Source organism: Oenanthe melanoleuca, chromosome 1A (assembly GCF_029582105.1).
Source record: "Oenanthe melanoleuca isolate GR-GAL-2019-014 chromosome 1A, OMel1.0, whole genome shotgun sequence".
Classification (NCBI taxonomy): domain Eukaryota; kingdom Metazoa; phylum Chordata; class Aves; order Passeriformes; family Muscicapidae; genus Oenanthe; species Oenanthe melanoleuca.
The window spans coordinates 64,255,591-64,277,961 of NC_079334.1; the positions used below are offsets into that span (position 1 = coordinate 64,255,591).

A 22,371-nucleotide genomic window follows, 5' to 3' on the forward strand; every position below is an offset into this window, starting at 1 on the left:
ACACACCAAACACACCATGCCATTGTTTTACAGCTGGCAGCAGGAAAATGCCTGCTGTCCAAGGTTGCCAGTGCCTTGTGGCAGGGCTGGCAGCAAAGTGGGAGCTTCACTGCTGCTTGTGCTGTCACAGAGGCCACCCAAAGCCTGGGGCCAAGCACATCACTGCCTCTCCTTGGGTGCATCCCAAGCAGAGGTGCTGAGGTAGTCCATGGGAATCAAAAAGGCAAAGAAACCCTTATCAAACATGCAACCCTGAAATTCCCCCTGAAATTAATGAGAATCTGGCTTCTGGCAATGTCTAGGGCAGCAGCAGGACCATGCCATGGCCTAGAATTACAATTGAATAGTTACACCTTTCCCCCTCCTTTTCCTGAGTACATCTTGCTGTATGTAAACATAATGTTATTAGAGAAAAAAACACAGCAAAGCCACTCAATGCATCTCAAAGGCAAGCAACCTCTCCAGCTTTAGAACCTCCAAGTCATCTTTTCTACAATAATAACAGTACCTATTTACATTCTTGTCAAAGCCATGTGACATCTGCATGGGAGAAAACAAGCCGGCTAAGAGTCTATTTCTGGCAAAAATATTGCAAGGAAATTAGATTAACCTGGGTGGAATTCTATCTGGGAATTTGGAGTCTGTCGTGGTGATTAAGTCATCATTTCTGTCAGATTACTCTAATCGGCTGTCAAATACCATTCCACAACCCCATCTGTAACTTGGCATCCTCGTTATTCAGTCGATGTTACCTTCTGTATACAAAACAAACACCAAACAAGGAGGTGTGTGCAGCCTAGCATTTAGCAGAGTCATTAGCTGTGATTACTATTGTGTGGTTGCACACTGCAGAAGGTGATCAGCTCGTGGTTTGTTTTGTTTAGTCAGGGGATGCTTCAAATCAGGTGTAATCTTAAGCCTGAGGTATCAGAGGTGGATGGGTAAGAACTGTCTCCAGGCATGGGTGAGCATGGGATTGGCACACTCCAAGTCATCATTGCATCAACAGCAACTGCTTAAATCACATTTCAGAGTTGTCAATATATTGGCTGAAAAGGCTTTTGGACACCTGCTTTCCATCAATTTTTTGAAGAGAAATGGTCATTCAGATATTCTGGGTAAACTAAAGACTTCCTGCGAGCAGCAATTTCTGTGAGTGAAGCAAGGTTTGCAGGAGGAGAGTGTTGGCACTCAAAATGGTCTGTACTGGCTGCTTTAAGATGTTAAACATGAGTGTGTTAGTCTTGTGCAGGGCTTGGGCAATTAAAACCAGGAGATGCCTTTCAGTGAAGATGAAGGAGCTGATGGGCTCATTTTGCTGCAGCTGTGTTGAGTCTGTGAAATTTGGATACCCTCAGCACCTCTGAAACTTTGGCTATCTAGACTGAAAAATCTCTTTTTTTTTTTTTTTTTTTTTTTTTTTTTTTTTACGGTCCACTGCAAAAGCACCTTCATACATGATTCTTTTAGGAGCTTTTATTGTCCATTCCTGTCACTGTGGATGCACATGCCTTGCTCCTGTCATTACTTGTGCCTTGAGGAAGGAAAACCACTTGGCAAAAAAAGACTCTGAATGCACATCAGACCTGCCCTAACCTTCACCCAGCTCAGCATGGCAGTCAATGATCACCTTCTGAAAGTCCTCTAAAGTTAAGCAGAACGTGACTTTTCACCATCAGAGCTGAGGGATTGTGTGTGGAGAATGCTATCCATGACTCCTCACTCCTTACCACTCGTGTCATCATCTTTCTATAATCCTTTAAAGCCACCACCAGACTTCCAGAGCTCTTAGCCCTTTCCAGACCTGTCCTCTTCCTTCTTTCCTTGTCATCTGCCTTGCCTATAAGATTCTAGCCATGACCAACTCAGTTTGTCACCTTCACAGTCCACATCAGAGAGAAACACCACATAAAATGGAGCTAAACCTTCCCCCAAGCAAAGGGTAAATTTGAAGAACTTGGGTTACTTGGGTAACAATCAAACCAAACAAAAAGCAGTAGGATTAAATGATGACAGCTTGCATGTATCTTGCATTTCTAGCACTTTGGGACCTACTTCTTGCTAGCATTAATCACTGCTGAAGCCAAAGGGGACTTCTTTCATATTTTTTACATCTTGGAACTGTAAAATGTCAAGATAGAATGTGAAAGAGAGAAGAAGAGACATTAGACCTTAATTAAACCCTAATATTCTGTTTGGGTGAAGGATTAGAAATTCTGAGACTTTTGGAATCTGTAGGAAAACCGAAGAGGAAGGAAATATTAAAAGGAGCAGCAGAAACAGTCTAAGGGCTCAGAAGAAAAGCACCTAAAGAGCTACCAGCATGAAAACCAGTGAGAAAAAAATTATGATCTTTGCCTAACTCTGGTCTGAAAATTAATTCAAAGCTCTCTCCAAGCTCCTGATCCAATTAGTGAGTGCAGTTTAATTAGACCAGTAGTCAAAGGAAAAAACAAGACCAACCAGGTTTCTGAGAACCTCTACTGAGTCTGGAAGTCAGGAGGGAATGTATTGACCTACCCAAAGATTGGAGGAAGAAGAGAAAATAGTCCATAAGCACCAGAGAATTAAATGATTTTCAGTGTCCTTAGAGACCATTGTTTTTCTGAACTATTATGTGCAGATACCTCTATACCCATTGCCCTGCCCCTAATTTCAGCTTTTATCTCCCCAGTTTTTCATAGGATCTTTCAGACGAGCTGAAAGTACACCAATTTCTCACATCATTTCATTGCCAGCTGTTTTTGCTTTTTTAAACCCTTGTGACTCACAAGTAATAAGAGTTTCCCAGAAGTGAAAGAGGTGTATTTTCCTATCGAAAAGAACTGTTTAGAATGACTCCTCCAGGGTCAAACTAACTTGAATTACGCAGTCAATATCTGCCTAGCTCTTTGGGAACTTCTCTGGGAACTGGGGATAATCTCCAAGGCCAAATAAATACTAGGGAATAAAAGAGGCAAAGGACTGTTCTCTGGATCTTAAAATAAATGGTGTGGCACTTGCACTTACACAGCTGTACTCCTCCTTCCACTCGAAACAGGATATCCTTGTCCACACTGTCCAGTGGGAACAGTGTGTAGCTCATGTTATTCCCCCAAAATATGCCCACACACCAGGCAGGAAAATGCTGACCAGCACCATGCTCCTGCTGGCTTCACCAGCACAGGCAGAGCTTTGGATTCCCAGCACTGGTAGAAGTAATTCACCTTCATTTATTCATGGATAAAAGAGGACAAATGTGCATTTATCACTTAGACTCTCACAAATAAATGTAAAGCAGTTGCTGTAACTGCCTGAGCAATGGCATAGCTAGAAGATTGTTTGCTGTCATCCTTTCAATAAATCCCAATTTAAGGGATTTAAGCTGTGTTAGGCATTCATACAAATTTAGTAGTATAAGAATATGATCTGTTACTTGGCCTCCTAGATTACTGTCAGACATATATACATGCTTTTTTTGGAGGGAGAGAGAGGGAGAGGGGGGGAGGGAAGGAGGAAGAGAGAGAAGCAAGAGAAAATGAATATTGCTGGTGGGTGCCAAATATAGTTCATGCGGTAATGCATAACATCATTATTTTCTATTTAGAGCACAAAAACAAGCCTATAGCTTGCTTAAAACAAGTTGTTTTACCGGAGAACACTAAAACCACTGAAATTCAATGGCTTTTGGAAGCTTTCCAACTCAGTCATTTGCAATCCACTACACTCTGTGGTTCAAATTCAAGTTAAATTAAACATTAGTGAGGGAGATTAAAAACAATGCTGTGCTTTTAAATAATAATAAAATAACAATAACATTATTATTACTATTATTATTATTATTATTATTATTATTATTATTATTATTCTTCATCTAGTCACCCCCACATTCTGCTGTTCCTCCAACACATTCACTAATTAGGCTGTAGCACTCAGTCTCTTTTAAATGTACTCTCATATAGAAATTAAAAAGTTGGATATCTTAGAAGTGATACACCACTTCCCAGTGTACAAATAGCTACTGTTGCTCTTTTAGCAGTTCTCCTCCATTTATTTAATTCCTTAATTTCTTACCTCCCACACTAATGGCAACAACTCCAGGACACAAGCGAGCCAAACAAAGTGGGGATAAAGAAGGGGAGATATGGCCAAAAATTGTCTCTTCAAAATCACATGGAAAGCAAAGTTATTAACTATCCTTTCTTCAAACAAATGAGCCTTTACAGAACCTATTCAATCCTAAAAATAGACATTAAGTGGGATTCTATAACTTGTTGGGAATAATGCCTTGGGGATATTTTGCATCATCCATGCTTAAAAAGCAAAGCCATTAGACACTGGAGCAAAACGTCAGATATTATTTTAACAGCGAGAGTTATCCATCTCATCGGCAGCAGCAATAACTTCTGTTGACATTTTGCCAATTGAAGTTTGCATGACGGTGGGGTGGGGACGGGAGATAACTGAAGCCTCTCTGTGACATTAATTGACTGGGTTTTAGCACCCATTCAAGGTGATTGCAAGGGGCAAAAAACGCTGCCCAGGTTTGTGAGCTGAAACTGGAGCGCAGTGAGACTTGCCCAGTGCCATGCAGGGAAGCACAGCATGGCCTGGAATGAGGATCCAGAGGGAGCTGAGCTGTCTGCACTGCACCAGAGCCCGAGCTCCTCATGCTCTAATTGATTCCTCTCCTAACACCAGAGGTACTCACTGCTGCTGGCTCTTTGCAGCAGAAAGGAAGAAGATGGGAAAAAGGCACAGAGGCTCCATGTGATGCATCTGGAGTTATTCCACAACCGAAGCCAAGCCTGTCAAGGCAAAATCTTGTAATTGTATCATCAGGTGTAGGTAAGACATTATTTAGCAGGTGTACTCCACACAGGCAGGGTTATTTTTACAATATTACTCCCTAGATATCCTATTTGAGAGGTGGCATAAGAACCTGAAGCAGCGATCCAGGGCTGCTGGAGGAACCAAATGCCAGCCAAGCTGTTGTGGCTTTGGGATGTCAGCTAATAACTAATGCAGCCTTGCTGTGCATTGGGTGGATTTACCCAGCATGACCTAAGATGCCAGGACTCAATTCCCAGCATGACACAAGCCTTCCAGTCAGTATCCCACTGGACATGACTCAAGTGTTCTGAAGATGTACTTTCTTCCATCTCCACAGTTGGGTGTTTGTTTCCAGAAGTCAACAGGAGATTGAGACTTTAAAGGGAGTATTTTCCCTTCAAATCTAACACCTCCTTTTCCCGTATTAGTATTAGGAAAACAGAGCCAGGGCAAAGCCACAACATGCTACCTATGAAGTCATCTTCTACGTAAAGTCTTCCCATGGGACTGACAGAGAGGTCCCTCAAACATCTCAAAAGGGGAAGGCAGCACAGCAGAGACCTTTTCTTTCTTGAGTGGTCTGCAAAGGCAGATTTCATATTTCTCCCAGAAAAAGATTCCACATTTCTCCCAGGTTCCCCACTTAGGGAGCATGACTCCTGAGGGCATATTTGGGGAATTTTGCCCTTCTCAGAATCTGTGAAAGCTTGAGAAGTCCCCATTTTAAAACAAACCTTTCCTGCTGCCAAATGAAAATATTCAAGTAGCTCAGTCTGTGGTCACCATTCTAGGGTGCTAATGCTCAAGACTGGTCCCCTCCCTTTCTACATAAATTCCTCTGATCCCACATCAACTTCTAGGATGGTTTTTAGAAATCTGTTAAGAAAACAAAACAATCCTCTATCCTTCTTCTTCCCCAAAAACCCAGTCCCAATCGAAAACAAAATAACTTTTCTTTCAGGTTACCAATGACTGTGAAGAAATTTAGTTTAAATCATAGGTTTTTAAAAACATGCAATGGCTTTTGTAGTGCAAAACAGAAGCTCAGTTCTGAGAGAGGTCAAAGTGACCAGGATATAAAATGCTTGTTTTGCAGGAGCTGTATTTTAAGACTTACGCTGCTCTGTGCTTGCTTGTTCTCCTCTGTGAACTATGCTCTGGGAAAACACCATGTGATTATTCTCATCAATATCCTCTACCTTTGCCAAGCTGGAATTCAGGAGATAACCCTTTAAAAGGAATGACTAGTGACAGCAACATTTCAGAAAGGCAAGCAAGCATAGTCAGGGGCTCCTCTGTTTCTTTCACAGTGTTATCTCATCTACACTTATCTTCTTAATTTTTTGCTTTCATTCAGTAGGAGAGAAACCAGCCTCAGCCACTCCCCCAGTTTCACATCACAGATTTTTTCTGTTCATTTGCTAAGTGGATCTTCTGCCTGACTCTTTCTGCAGCATGGAAGGTCACCTTGATTCAACAACGCTCTTGGGCTCCTCTTCTGACAGAAAGTAGAGTCTATTATTTTGTACTATACTCAAATTCTAGGCTATGGGATTTTTTTTTAATGTAAAGCTTTTTTAAAGTTCTGTTGGAAAGCTCTCCTATTTGCATTACAATGTACCAGCAAGAACATCTTATAGCTAAAAAGTGTGATTGAGGTAAGTCTAAAATAAGCCCCAAAAGCATCAAAATTATAAAATCTATTGAAATTCTACCTTTTAAATTAGAGCAAAGGGTAAAATATATAGAAAAAGTTGCCCCTGATGATGTGGGGCTGCTGCCATTTTCACTTTTCACATAGCAAAGGTACAGAGAAGTTCTGAGTCCAGAATACATGTCTTGATTCACAATTCCCTTCTCCCAGAAGATAGACAGGCAGTCAAATTCCTCCCTGTTACCAAACACAGACCAATCCAGATTTCTTCAAAGGTCAGACGTGAGCCCCAAACTGCTTGTCAACATGCATGCCTCTAAATATTGCAGGGAATAGCCAAAGCATTCAGGTAGAAAAGAGGTTTTGAATGAAGATGTCAAAAATCCTCCTCTCCTGACTGAGATCAGCTGGGGTAAGCAGTACAGTTTTATTGTTGAACCAGCAGAGCCATAATATTTTACGCCAAATGAGGATATGGCTCATAAATTCTATTTAAGCTCTCCATGAGCTGAAGTTACAGGAATTTTCCACGACTATCCAGTATCAGCATCCAAACTCAGTGTCATGCCAGTAGTCTGCACTGGCAAAATAATCTGTCTGTGGAGAGAGAATGAAAAAGATAGCTCGATATTCCATCCACCTATGAGGACAGAACAATACTGCCACAGCTCTCCAGCCACAAGCACACACAAACACACACTGTCCACATGGAAACATGAATGTCTAGTTGTGTATACATGCAGTTCCAAACACCAGTAAGAGTCACATTGAGAAGCTATGTTATTTTTAACCCCCCTTTGTATGAACTCATTCTCTTTAATTTTTTAGCATCTCTGTAGCTAACGTACTTGCCAGTGCTTTCTTTGGGATGAGGAAAGTGGTTTGTACTCAAACTAAACAAGCATTATATATTTATAATGCTGATCTTCAGAAATTCCAATGCATTTGATAATAATAATGCATATTTCTGTCAATAGGTGTTTCAAAAAGTGGAACAAACAAAAAATAAATGGGCAGCATTAGCAGAAACATATATTTTTAAAGAATGAGTCAGTTCCAGCTGGCTGTGGTATTTGGACCAAGCTGTGATTAAGATTTCATTAGTAAAAGGGACATTGCTAGGAAGAGTAAAGCCAAAATCAACCTGCCTCCACCCATCTGCAAAGCTCCAAACCAGCATCTGATCCCAAACATGAACCTTAATGCCTGTGTCCAGAGACTGAGCCCCTGATTTTCTATTGAAATAAAGAAAAAACACACTTCATTTAGTGACTCTAAGCATCAGTGTGTGAAAACTTGTCTTCTTTTACTTATTCTTTACTGCTACTCTACTCAGAAATCTTCTCTGTCTATGCCCTGTGAGTAACATCTTTATGTGCAACTTGCCTAAAGGTCAAGGAAATCTCTTTGCAGGGATGGCTTCAGGTGGAACAGCTGGAGGCCACAGACAACTATCAGGAAGGTCCTCTGATAAAACCAACTGAGCTAAAAACTCTTACATCATTCATCCTACCTGCTCCAAAGGTAGCATTTAGAGCTACTGGGAAGTCTTGAACTCCTGGTTTCTTGGCATATGCTACCTTTTCTGAGAGGCTAATGCAGCCTGAGGGCTGTTGCAGTGTCAGTGAAGCTAGAGCAGAGGGGAAGGAAAGCACAGGGAAAGAGGAATGGGTGCAGAAAAGAAATTTTCCCCATGTCACACCCTCTATTTTTGGCTCTCATGTCAACAGGGAGGAAGACAAGTAGCAGACAATGAGGGCTGTCAGCTATCAGGCCACTTTTAAACTGGGATAAATCCATGTCATTCTTTGCAAAATGAACAGGGTCACAAGAGGCAAGGGACACGCCTGCCTGAGCAGCCCCCAGAGCCCTCCAGACACAAGTGCACAAGCACTTAGACTGACTGTAGCTCTTAGCAAGATCTTTCTTTTTGGTTAATCATATATTTTTGTACAAATAGGAGTATTCTATATTTACCCAGCATAGCAATTTCTTTCACTTCTTAGCAATCGGAGAAATGAGAGATGAAAAAACCCAGCAGCTCATCTCGAATGACTTAATGCCAAGACAGGATTACTGCCTATCCCATATTTTCTAATACTTTCCTACCCCAAATGCCCATAAGGACTGGGATTTAACTTTGTATCCTTTAGAAGATTATTCTAATTGAACAGATACTGGGCATTTTTTTTCCTGATACTCGATCTAAGCTTTATTTCATCTCTTATGATGGTAAATCCTTGGTTCTGTGTACAACCAAAAATAATTCCCATTTGTCACTGGCATTTGGGCAGTACTTGGCCCTGGAGTAAATAAATGCACCATCCTCATGGATGCTGCTGTGGATGCTGGGTGAGGTGTTCCCACAATAGCACTTATCCTCCTCTGTATTGTCTGCAATATTTGAAATGAGTATACTGTATAATAACCCAGCACACCTTCCTCTAAGGTATTGTCAGAAATTTGCCACAAAATAGTATTAGTTGCTGTCTGGTGGGTACTTGCTCTAGTGATGGTCTAGAAAACAAACTCCCTTCAATCATTTGAGCCATTCACAGCTGAATGGAAATATAAAGGTGTCATATCCCTCACATCTCTGCATGAGGCTGCAATCCCTCTGAGTGATCCTGGCAGCACTAAGGAACACTGAGCGTTGTGTTTTCCTGGGGGAATTAGGAGCTTCAGCTGTGGAGGTACCAGATTTTCAGTTCATAGGGTCATAGAATGGTTTGGGTTGGAAAGCACCTTAAGGCTCATCTTGCTCCAGCCCCCCTTACCAAGGGCAGGGGCACCTTCCACCACACCAGGCTGCTCAAAGTTCTTAGTGTAAAATCAATCTTCTCCTCTGATTAGTGTCTTGTTTTCCACAATCTTACTTTTTTCAACCCACAATCCTATGTTCTCTATCTTGAAATCAGTGATAAGCCTCTATTCATACTTTCTTAGAGATCATTACAGACTTCTAATTATTCCTTTCAGACACAAGTTTCTTTTTCAGTTTCTTTCTCTGCTTTTTCCCTGAGTCTCTCCTTCAGAAGAGAAAATTTGTACCCACTGCAACTTGTAAGGGCTGCAAGTGGGAATGGGTGAACATTCCTAGGATGTGTGACTGAGGCAGTGTATTAATATGGTTCCCTGATAGGCTGTAAATTCCACTTGCAGAGAAGCAAAGTTCCTTATTTTAAGTTGTGCTTGCATGTGCCCCTTCCCCACGATGGCAGAGACCATCTCTGAGTTACAATGGGCTGGGACTGACTGCAGACTGCTTTAATGCCACTCTTAATGACAACTTGTGAAGATTAGGAAGTTGTCAGAATCAGATATCAGCAAAAGCTCCAGCTTGCTTTGTGAAGTCAGTCTGAATTAATTAATGGGTAGCTTTCCTTTGATATCGCTTTGATATTTGGCTGCAGCTGGATAAAAATCAACCACAAAGGAAGATACATTTTGTTTACCACTGCTTAAGACTCTGTTTAGCTCAATGTGATTTTTTTTTCTTTAGCAGTTTTTGCTTTTTTAAATTCCCTGGCACAAGGCAATAAACACAGGCTTTTGTTAATAAATGAAGTTATGGTGGCATCTTTTTAAATGACTGTTTCTCTCTGCTCCTCCAGATAGCCAGGCTAGTGCCTGGTAGCAAAGCCATTACTGATTTCAGCTAAGCTGAACGAGAAAATATGGAGCATTTAAAAAATGACACAAATATTAGCTTTCCCCCTCTGTTAGTGCTTTTCCTGTTAAAAGGTATTTGACACTTTAATTGCAGAATCATAGAATCATGGAAAGATTTGGGTTGGAGGGACCTCAAGGACCTTTTAGTTCCAACCTCCTGCCATGGGCATGGACATCTTCCACCAGGTCTGTCCAAGACTTGTTCAACCTGGCCTGGAACACTTCCAGGGATGGGGAATCCACAGCTTCTCTGAGCAACCTGTGCCAGGGCCTCACCACCCTCACAGTAAAGAATTTCTTCCTAATGTCTAATCTAAACCTGCTCTCAGTTGAAACCATTCTCCTGTGTCTTGTCAATAATATTTGCTCTCTGCTTCAGAGGGTGCTGACCACTTGCTTCACACACAGACAGCCTAAAATACAAACTCTGCAGCTACATGTCCTCTATGTCTTTCCAAGGTGGGAATTCACAGCCCATTTGAGCATCTCTGAAAGTTTTGGATGTCTACCAAGACAATCAGATGAACATGTCTGTACCCCAGACTGGTGCTTGCACCCAAATGAATCCCCATACACTTCTGGCAGCCCCAGTGGCCAGAGGAGGAAGGATTTCTCTGCACAACACAGGGGAAGAGCAGACAAAAAAGTGGCTCTTCCAATTAAGCTGATGAAGATGATAATTTCTTCACAAAAATGAGCAAAAAAAAAAATTATCTCACTGGGTCTGCAAAGAGTGTTTTTAATTAGGCAGAACATGATTGTCCACAGTGTGTTACTAGAGCAGGAGACTCAAAATCAGGCTGCCCAGTTTCACCTGGTTTTTGTAGTATTATGGGGTTTTTGAGCACCACAGGGAAGACAGAACTGGTTTTCGCTCTTACCATGCACACTGTCCCATTCAGCAGCACAGTGCACCTGCCCAGGGTGATTCATTATCTGACAGAGATGGGGGAATCTGGCTGGGGCTGCCTCAGCTTCCTGCACCACCACAGGAGTGCAAACACAGCAAGCACTGCATCCCTTCAACAGCAATGGACCACAGAGCAGAGGAGTTTGAAGGAAGCAGCACAGCTCACAGGGTTGGACACAATGGCAGGAGGATGCTGAACAAACATTCTCTCTGATATAAACATGCCATGAGGCCCAGGCTCCTTAGTCACAGCATAACTCAGACCCACGGGTGCCAAACATTGCTATCAAGGCAGGTAAATGGCATCCAAGGGCACCTCTAATGATGTTGCTTCCTGATGCCTGCAACTCTGTTTATGATTTGCCTTTCTAATTTCACTATTGTAGGAGTAGTCAGACAGCTAGGAAGGCTCCCTGAACTAGTTTTTCATTACCAAGACAATTTTAATAGCTCGTGTCGTGGTGCTAATGAGGCTGACTGAAGCACCTGTACTTTCTGTTCCAGATAACAGAAAACAGCTAACACCAGCAGGAGGATAAATAGCTGTTTAAGAGAGTGCCTGGGCTATTATCCTTAGCTAAGCACCCCACCTAAATCTTGGTGAGCTTTGCAATACCCTGGAGTGCTCCAGTGATGGCCTCTCGATTTTCTTCAGAGATTTCTGAAGTGCACAGCAAAAGGTTCTCCAAGTCAGTGATTTTTGGCTACCCAGCTTAGAAGTGATATCCTGTGAACTGATGCTCCACCCTCATTGACTAAGATGTTCTAAGTTGGACAAAAAGGTCTGGAGGGATTTTGCAAAGTGATGACCTCAACTGGTCAGAGTTATGGAAACAGAGGTGAATCCCAGTGTCACACACCAGAATGGTTTGGCCTTTAGGGGATGAGCTTCACGTTAGTGAATTTTTCTGAGGTCAAGCCATTATTATGCATTACTTAATTCCCATCCCAATATTATAATACTGCAAAGCTGTGCAAAAAAAAAAATAAAAAAAAAATCCTGAACTACTCCAAGAGTTCTCTAAAATGCTAGCCTATGCCTCCAACTGCTTTTGCAGCTGGGCCAGTGTGGTCTTGCTTCCCAGCAGGAAAAGCAGCAACTTGATATGGATGTTTAGGATCTAAACCAGCACATTGATGCCCATGCCCTGTGCAGCTCTGAACCCTCCTGACACATCACAGGTTCATCACCCCCTAGGTGAGGCAGGTCAAGGTTTAGCCACCTTCTCTCAGTGCCTCAGCAATGGATCTTCCTGCACTTCCCTGTTCTTGGAGAGTCCCTTCCTCATGTTTGAAGCTTTTCCAAAGAACAAAATACTTACTAGAGCATGGAGCCATACCCAGGTATCACAGTACTTGAGTCACTGCCCTCAGTACCAAGTGCTGCTCCTTGCTTTCTCTCACTCCCACCAGAATTTGATACTTTCATACAGCTGGAGCAGCTTCAAGAGGAGAAACAGTGACCCTAATCTTAACTAAGTCCCGTGGTGAAGGCTCTGTTAGGTCAATCCAAGCTAAATCCTTTCAGTAAACAAGGCAGAGAGGATATGAGCTGCAGTTTCCTTGCATGCCACAAAGTTGTCCTAATGATGAGGCTGTGAATTTGGTGAAGGCAAATTTGACCCCCATCCCTCAATGAGAAAAAGGGACAATATAATTATGAAGTAAATGTCTTGTTCAATTTAGGGAAGTTATTTTCACTTGGTCAATATTCTCCTCTCCCTATGCCTGCACAAAACTCACCATTCTCCCATTAATCTTCAAGTTCAGCTATTTACAGATATTTCACTGGGTTCCTAAGTCAGTTTTTTCCATTTTGTAAATCTGGGACTGGTGATGTATTCTGTGTTTCATGACAATGGTAGGTTTACCCCCAACTTTTCTACTAAGGTATCTGAACTTAGTGCAAATATTCATTTTCTGAAGTGGAAGAGCCAGTGCAACATTTTTTTTGAGGGACAGAGGTAGAAGTGGCAATTTTGAATTTTAAAAAAATACCTACATGTCTTCTGAGCTGGGCAAAAGTATATCATTAAGTGGGTTCCTTTGCATAGTATTTTAAAGGAAGGAATGGGCCAGATTCACTTTCTCAACATCATTCAATGTCTTATAGCTCACTTCCTAGGAACAGATGCTCCTTGGGAATTCTTTTCTTTCCCATCTGGTTATTTTTATCATTTAAGCAGTTCTATACTCTTTGCATCCTTCATTAAACAGCATTTGGCCATACTATATGGGTACTGAATTAGTTTAATTTGTCATCATAAATCAATCACTGCAAAGCCTTAACTAAGTTAATTGCTCTTTGAATTCCCTTTCTGTTTGTCAAAATCTCTCAGAGTCACTGATACATCATATTCAGGCTATTATTCAAATCATACTGGATGATTACGTTTTTATTACAGGTAATTTTTACATAATGTTCATATAGTACTGACAAACCATAAGGCTTAAAACAGAGAAGGGAACTGGATATTAAAACACTAATCCAGAAAGGAGAGTGTCATGATAGTCATTAGAAAGGAGCTCATGATGAAAAGCAAGAACCAGAAATATATTTGCTTCTTGTTGGACAAATGATATTTTACCAGAAAGTGAATGAGGTTAAATAGTAAGTCATCATGGGTTCCTGCATTTTGGACCAGATTATTCTGGTTACTATTTTTCATATTCTACACCCCTAAAGGGACTTTGAGGTTTCCTTACAGCCAGTATACAACCTGTGGGCAAAGTTCCCTCTAAGCCAGTCCTGCTTCCCTATGATGTAAAAAACATTTAATTAAACCAAGTAGTGATTCTTACAATGTAAAAATTAAAAATGTTTTCCTTGACAACATTTGGCAAAAAATGAAGCCATGAATATTTTACAAAAACACTTCCTACAAACTCCACCTTGCTGTTAAAATATTCAAAATATTTCTCAAAATGGTATTTCTTCCTTGTAAAACCCTTAATCAAATAAATTCATACAGCTAATGCCCTAATTTCATGCCAGAACTTCAATACACTTGGAATATGTATATCCCACTTGAAATAAGAACCACATAAACAATGACTCTGTTAAAACATGGGAGTGCAGAGTGTGGGCTGTTAATTATTTTTGTGATAACCTTAGGTAGAAGGATATATAAAAAATGTACATAAAGACAACAAATAACCTTGCCATGTCCAATAAATCTAACTTCAAACACAGAACAAAGACTCTGAAGAGTTTTAGATGTAGATTTTACAAATGGATGCCCATTGATTTCTGACAGCCTCTGCATGACATTAAAGGTGCATTTATTCAGCCATTTGGCTCCAAGAATCCAACCAACATATAGTGCTCTGTGTTACCTATCTGCACCTAACCCTTGCCAGGAAATCCTACCAGGTTCACTTGTCAGCAAAACAGAGCACATTCTGGTTTTAAAATAAAGCATGTTAAAACTAAAACAAAGAACAAATGTCAGTGCCATGAAGGCAGTTAAAGCAGTCCCTGAATGCAGCTCTTTGAGGTTTGCCCTCTATACAGAAGCCAATTTTCACTAAGCAGCAAATTAGAGCATGGGGGAACCAAGATTATTACATCTAACTGAAGGTACAGAATAAATTTAGATGGGTGGAATTTATTGGATTACTCTGTTTAGGGAATAGAAGTTAAACACCTCTAACGAAGCCATGAGATTCTTAATGAAGATGAGACTAGTTAAGGCCTCAGTTCTACATCTCATCCCAAAGAAGCCCATTTCTAAGATCATTATTACATTCAAATTGGTTTTTTCCCTTTTCTCCCTTCTGCCTTTTAAAACAAAATCCAAATGAACACTCCATGAAAACCTGACTCTAAGCTGAATAATATAAACCACATCCCTATGAGCTATAAGGGTTTCAGCAACCTGCTCTCAGGCTATGTTTGAAAAGACACATCTGAAAATTCACATTGTTCCTTTGCAAGGCATAAAAGCCATTTGTGATGCCAGCACCAAGTAAACAGAAGAGAACTGTCCCTGTTTCTGTTGATCTGTATCATATATCATAACAATAAGCCTGTATTTCTCAAACATTGCATGTTTGCTGCTCTGCCTAGTAGCAATCGTACATAACAAGTAATATCTAAATACACATTTTGGGAAAGATTAAAGCTCCCATATATGACAAGGAATATTATGACTAACAGAGAGATTATATTAATCATGAATAAAAAGATGATGTTTGATCCTACTTGTGCAGAAAGTTTTTAGATTTTTTAAAAAAAATCTTTTAAATGAATTTCTATCCTCAGGAAAATGATTAAAACCAGAAAAGCCTTGAGATGTCAGCTGGTGACATGTTTTTCTTCTTTATCTTTCTTTTTTTGTTGTTGTTGCTGTGAAAAAAAAAATCTGAGAGAATACAGCAAAGTGCATCATTAACTTCTTATTAATTTTATAATACAAAGGCAATTCAGTTAAAATAGTAGTGCTGCAACTTTAAATTACAGAACTAGCTTGGTATTTAATGAGAGATTTAGCACAGCGGGGTTTCTGTTAAATTAAGTTGTGCCTTCACATCACAGTGGGAAAACAGGTGTATATTGGTTTAGAATTATGGAAATGTTGACTAATTCCAAGGCTTGTAATCAAACAGCAAGGCACCCTGCAATATTTTCTTCCAAGATTCTGCATTAATCATTTATGTCTGGTCTTATTTTCTTCATGTCCACTAAAAGGGTGCAGCTCAAAGGAGCACATCAAGCACTGGTGTTTTCATGTCTCTTTTAAGGATGAGGTCCAGGCAGAAAGCAGAGATAGAGACATAGCACTGCAGGCTTTGCTCAAAAACCTACTTCAATTAAACTGCAGCCTTGGAAGGGGGATAAATTTCACACTAAACCCCCACTTTTTTGGCTTCACCGATCCAAAACCTGCTTACCGAGCTACATGGAGTGAGTCTGCATTTAAGAAATGAAGAGACTAAACCCAGAAACAATCTGGGCTCCATCAGTAATGAACACAGAGATATTCTCCTCCACACCTCTGCAGCAGTGCAGGTTACACCTGAGTGCAGGTGAAGCACAGAAGAGTTCCAGGAGCCACAGCTCCCTGCTCCTGTCCCTGACAGCTTTCCTTACCTTACACTAACAGATCACCTGCTTTGCCTCAGATTTTCTTCCTGGGCTATTTAAGGATGCCTTATCTGATGCATGGAGGTATTACAGCAAAAGGGGAAGGCACAGATTCTTCTGTTTCCAAGAGACACTTATTACTGAACCCCCTCCTGACCATACCTTGCTTATTGGAAGCAAGCTGACTCTTGATGCCCAAATGAACCTGATCCAAATTCATCCCTTGTTGTAGCTCTGACAGAAGATTGCTTCCATTTGCTCTGAGACTATTTCACACATGGAACTACCCACTACTGATTCCTGCTTGTTTGGTAAAAGCTGCTTAGCAGGCAAGAGGAACAATACAGAAATTGCTACAATTCATGTAAGGAGAACCCTGCTAACGTGAAGCATTTCCAGCACGTGTGCCACAACTTTAAAGAGTGCTTAAGTGAAGTTATTTTGGGAATACACAGATGCAGCATAACAGTATCTCCATATATGCTGAATGTCAGCATACTGCACGTGCAAAATATAGAATCTCTTATATAATATATGCTGAATCATTCTGAAAGACAACTAGAAATGTATTCAAGTTGCTTCTCTTTATTAGAGGCTTCCCTTAAAAAAAAGTAGATATAACTTATCTCATAGTAAAATCTAAATATCTCTGGCTATATCAGGAGTATTTTTAAATCCAAGGCCCCAGAGTCATGGGAATGCAATTTCCACATTTCTCTAAAAGCAAACTTTGTAACCTCACAGTCAAGACAGGAAAAAACAGCTTGGAAAGATAAATTTTAAACAACAAATAGCTAGAGAGGGCTTTAGATAAATTATATTTTTGAACCTTATTTTAAAAACATCAAAAGGTACACTAGCATCTTTAACTGTTGCCTGCTCATTAGCTGTGCAAAAATCAGGGAGAAAATGATGCCCTGCTCAAGTAAAATGCAATGCAGAGCTGAGCCAGCTTTGCCACGTGTGTGGGGAAGTCAGAGAGGGAATCTGCCCTTCCAAGTCACCCACTGAGATAAATAAGATCTCTCAAAACACAGCAAGCAGCTTGGGGGACTCAGAGAAGAACAGAGAAAATTAAAAGCAGCTGAGGGAGCTGGGTTTGTTTAGCCTGGAGAAAAGGAGGCTTGGGGTGAACTTGTCTTCCCTCCAACTCCCTGACAGGAGGGTGTAGCCAGGTGGAGGTTGGGTTCTGCTCTCAGGAAATCAGCAACAGGATGATAAGATGTCCTCAAGCTGCACCAGGGGAGGTTCAGGTTGGACATCAGAATGAACTTCTTCACTGAAAAGGTGGTCAAGCATTGGAACATGCTGCCCAGGGAAGTGGTGGAGTCATCATCCTTAGAAGTGCTCAAAAAAACAACTGGATGTGGCACTTAGTGCTGTGATTTAATTGACATTGTGGGTTTTGGACAAAGATTGCACTCCATGATCTTGGAGGTCTTTTCCAGCCCTTATGACTCCGTGATTGTATGATTCTAAACAGACCTTGTCTACTTCTGAGGAGGGTGATGAGCAGATCTTGTGGTAGAGCTTGAGGGATGCTATCTGGGCAGGGTGCTGCTCCAGCAGCTTGGGATCACCTCCATCCTACCCAGCCAGTCCACAAAGCCATTTGACTCAAAGCATGATGGAGAGCATTTATTTACTCAGTGAGTTGGTTTAGGTGCAACATTGAATGGGGTTGGAGAGCTCCCATCCCAGTGCTCAGCATTTTCTGGCAGTGGGGATGGGAACCAACAACTGGGGCTGCAGAGCCAGAGGGTGCTGAGATTCAGCCTGAGCTCCAAAGAGGTCTCAAAGGAAATTGTCCCTCAGATCCTTCCTTCCTCCCTTGAGGATGGCACATCCCTCAACTCTGAGACTCCACTGGGAGGCTTGTGAGGTCTTGATACTGTCCCCCCCTTGAAAACATCACTTGAAGTGCCACAACTTTTCTCCTACTTCCTGTGGCTGCCCTACCTTTGCAGATTTCCCACCACCATTCCCAGCATTTTCATTGCACTTGCCAGAGGACTCTCATTATTCCTTTAGCAGGGCTCACTGTCCCATGGCAGCACCTCTCTATGATGGTCATTTCCATGACACATGAGGTGGCTTTCCTCATAGGAAATCACTTGCATAAAGTGAACAGGCCAGTTATAATTTTTCAAACACAGAGTGTCCAATTTCACACACAGCACATAGGAACTAAAGGAGATATTGGCCATATAACTGTCAGTCCAGGCAATGCTGTTTTTATTTACACAGTGTATTTATTTATTTTCATTTCTGTAACCAGATACTACAAATATATACTTGAATACTTCTCCTACACTTCTCTCTCCATCCTTTATATTTTTCTCTTCCATCCTCAAAGTATTCAGCAGAAAAAGTGAAAATGTTGGTTCAAGAAGATTTCAGAGTTAAGACATGCAATTACCAGTGATATACTTCTGTCTAGCCCTGTAATTTAAATATAAAATACCATAGGAAAATGCAAGATACCATTTGTACAACACAATCACAACTGTTCTGAATGCTGGTGCCAGTGGGAGCAGGTGGTGAGGAGAGGTGATGTCAGGAGACAGGATGATTCTGAGCAAGCTGCTACGTGGTGCCACACTCCACAGCACCCTGAGATGTGCAGCCAGTGCATTCAGGTTGTTTAGAAACCATGTGAATAAAGGCTGCATTTAACAAAATTTGGCTGTGCTTTGTCTTTTCCTCTTCTCTCCCTTTTTAAACATGAAGCCCCAGTGATGCAGTGTTTTTCTGCCATATGTTTTCTCCCTTCCCTCCCTCCCCCATAAATAAATTTAAAAAAACATCCACATTGCACTTTGGCCACTATCTCTAGTCAGCAGGAATCAGTATCCTTTCCAGCCAAGGGATTTTCTAGAGAACAGCAACTGCCTTTGGACATGATACCATTACTACAGGACTGGCACCAATACAGGACAGACCATCAGCTTAGCCACCCTCCTTGCAGAGATCAAGGTCTTTTGGGGCACCAAGCAGCATTGAGAGCAAAAGGGCTATTTTTCTGGCAATAAAATAATTAGGATCAAAAAGTAAATGTACTCACCCCAGGTAAAGTTTTAATATTGTGCAGTGCATTCTGTGCCTCAAGAGCAGCTTTTCTTGTATAAAATGTTACGAAACAACAACCTATAGAGAGAAATGAAAAGCTTTCAGAAATTAGTGAGTATGATTTGTGAGAGTACAATAGGGAGGGAGAAAAAACAGTGGTTGAACAACACATTATGAAAGCTGGAAATGTGAATTATCCTGAGGCGCCTGAATGACATGAATAAAAGAAAGCTTGTATGGTTTAAAATAAAAAGTCCCCCCCTGTGCATTGCATCTATAGCACACCTGCATTGTTAGTGAACTGTAATCACTTAGAAATTGTTAACCAAAATCCAATTGGCTTTGTACATTGTAAATAAGGTTATATTTTTCTGAAGGCTCCCCATTATACTTTGAATATAAGCAACGTGGCAGGCTCAAGCAGCAGGAATTCATTGTTATATCCCAAGCAGAAAATCAGGCTAAAGCAGCACCTTATTTAAAGGGCCTTATACAAAAGAGCTAAGGTTTGTTCCCCCATTTCTTTGAAACCAGGCAGGACTGGGGGTGGAACACTCATCTCAGTTTCAAGAATGAAAAACAAACTACAGGTGAATTCACCACTGCTGGGATAGTGGAGGCTGCTGATGGCTGACAGCATTAACGGAGGCTCTGCTCTCCCTGCATTTGCCAAATTTTCAGTAAAGCAGGTGGTTTTAGTTGCCTTAATCCTGTATTTTCCCTTTTGACAGCATGGTCCAGCCAGGTGTGTGTGGGACCAAACATGGGCTGCTGTCACTTTGTCCAGTGCAAACATGTAAAGCAGCTTTTTCTGCAGCACACACAACCCAGCTCAACACCAGCCCCAGGGTGAGGTCAGGGCTCACAGGCAGATCCTCAGGGAAGAGCTGTAATGTCACAGGCAGGGGACAAAAAGCAAGGACTAGGGTTTGCCTGTAGTGCCCCACAGCAATGAAGTCTGCTCCTTGACAGTGGAGATGTTTGCTGTGATGGGGTGTTTGGTGACCCAGCTGCTATGGGGAGAGGGAAAACATTCTGGGCAATGCTGGCTGGGGGGCAGAAGTGGCTCCTGAAGTAAAAACCTTCACATGAAACAGGATGATGCAGGTCTTACTGATGAATCAGAAAACAATCCTGTTCTCTTAATCACAGCCAGAGATTTGTTACAACTCCAGAGAAATGTCAAAACCAATCAGTAAATAAAAGAAACCCTGGCTCATGAGCCTTGGTGCTCCCTTGGAGCGTGACACAGATAAAATAATCTGTGCTTCAGGCAGTGAGCAAAGATGATGCTTGTATTGCTCCCTAATGTTGGCCAAGGTGAAACATCCCAGCCCACCTGACATGCCTGCTTGTGTTCAACCCTGCAGCATCCCCATAATGGCAAAGGACACAAGGAGAAGGTATGCACAGCAGCACACAGCAAACGTTGGAAGTGACCATGTGGAGGTGGCCCACGCCGGAATGAAGGGCTGAATCCAGAACAGCCCCTCACTGCCCCTTGCTTGGCTCAATCTGTGCATGGCATTGGGAATGCTCCCTCTGGCTCTGCAGCCAGGCCAGTGACAACCATTACCTCAGTAACAAGCAAAGGTGACCATGTATTCCCAGCTGGAACAAAGCAAGTTTGTCCCTAATACACAAAATCACTTGCAGGCACGGCAAAACATGGGCAGGCAGGTAATCAGACTTAACAGAGCTGAGAGGAACATTTTTCATACTGCCAACAGGTTCTTTAAAATTTCACACTTTATGATGGAGATGGTTTAATAACTATTTCAGTAAGCAGAACATAGTTTGCAGGGACGTGTGCTAGAGACAGGCACAGCCTGTTAAGGTTTGTGTTTTCTGTAAGTGTTTCTAAACCCTCTGTTTCACTGGAAAATTCTGAAAATCCGAATTATTTTACCCCAGATGAAAATGAGAAAAAAAATTTCCAAGTTTGTGACATTTAATAGTGTGATTTTGAGAAAATATTGCAATATTTTTCTATCCTGTCAGCCAGCTCCGAGTCTATCTTCTATTGTTTCTTCGTTTGGTTTATTAGCTTTTTAATAGAAGGCTTTTTAACCAGGAGAGAGGATTCAGGGGGGAAAATATCAAGCTGTAATCACAACTTTGCAATTGCCATGTCCTTTTCCATGGGCCTGAAGAGTTTCATTTTAGATTTCAGCTGTGTGGGTTCATTCCGATAAGGAAAAATTTGAAATCTATTGGTTTATCATTCTTGGCACTACTTGAAAGAACTGCGCTTTTGAAAGATGAATATGCTGTGAAATACCCTTTAACTGGTCATTTTTAGGAAGTAATAGCTCAGGAGAGAAATAATGTTTCTTTGAATGAGGGCTGGAAGAAACAGTGGCTTAATGGGAAATGTGCAGATGTTTCAGGCAGGTCATTGGACCTTGACAAAAACAGAGACTTCTAAGCTCACAAACTGACACATCTGGAAATGCATATAGATACAATTTTTCTCAGGACACATTTAGCTCATAGCTTCTTAAATAAACCCCACAAGAAGAGCTGGTTTGCTGTGGTTTGAGGGCAGCTTGGACACCCACTTGTGGACACCTGAATTTGAAGGTATCTGCTACAGAAGTCAGGGCTGGACTTAGAAAATAAGACAAGAGAGAGGAACAGAAAAGGCATTAGTCTGTATTTCCCCAAGGAAATGCTGTAGCTCAAATTATGGATTTTCCAGAGGTGCTGCAGCCATGTTATACAAATGACACTGAAGATACACCCAGTGTGAAATCCTTTGGGTCAGTACATAGAAAAAATACCTAATTCAGTTTTTTTCTGCAGGAATATTGGAGGAGAAGATGCCTGTGTAATAGGACAGGGCTGATCTGTGCTTTAGGACTGGTAGCTGTCCCCTGCTGAAAGGCAAAGTGGCAACAACCTTCCTTCCTCCATTTTACTAAAGAAAATGTAATATTGCCAGAGACAAACAAGCGGCCCAGCTGGAAAAGAAAAAGTATGTTTACTACTGAAAGAAAATTAAAAACCACAACCCTCACCTTCAGGCCCTATGCACATCTAATCTTTGTTTCATCACCAACAAGCTCGACAGCAGCTTGAACCACAACTAGACTTTTCTGACATCCAAATAACTCAGAGCCTGGCAGTGATAACCTTCTCCCCTCCTAGTCAGGACAACTTAAAAGG

General features: G+C 41.4%; 1 protein-coding gene across 13 annotated transcripts in view; it reads right to left on the minus strand.

Moving 5' to 3' along the window:
• The window catches only part of CELF2 (CUGBP Elav-like family member 2), a 373,808-nt gene that overhangs the window by 80,769 nt on the left and 270,668 nt on the right, over positions 1 to 22,371 (minus strand). For all 13 annotated transcript variants that reach the window (XM_056507927.1, XM_056507918.1, XM_056507892.1 and 10 more), the window contains one exon: positions 19,199 to 19,281. In XM_056507927.1, the coding sequence (XP_056363902.1) occupies positions 19,199 to 19,281 (83 nt within the window). The remainder of the gene's footprint in view (positions 1 to 19,198; positions 19,282 to 22,371) is intronic.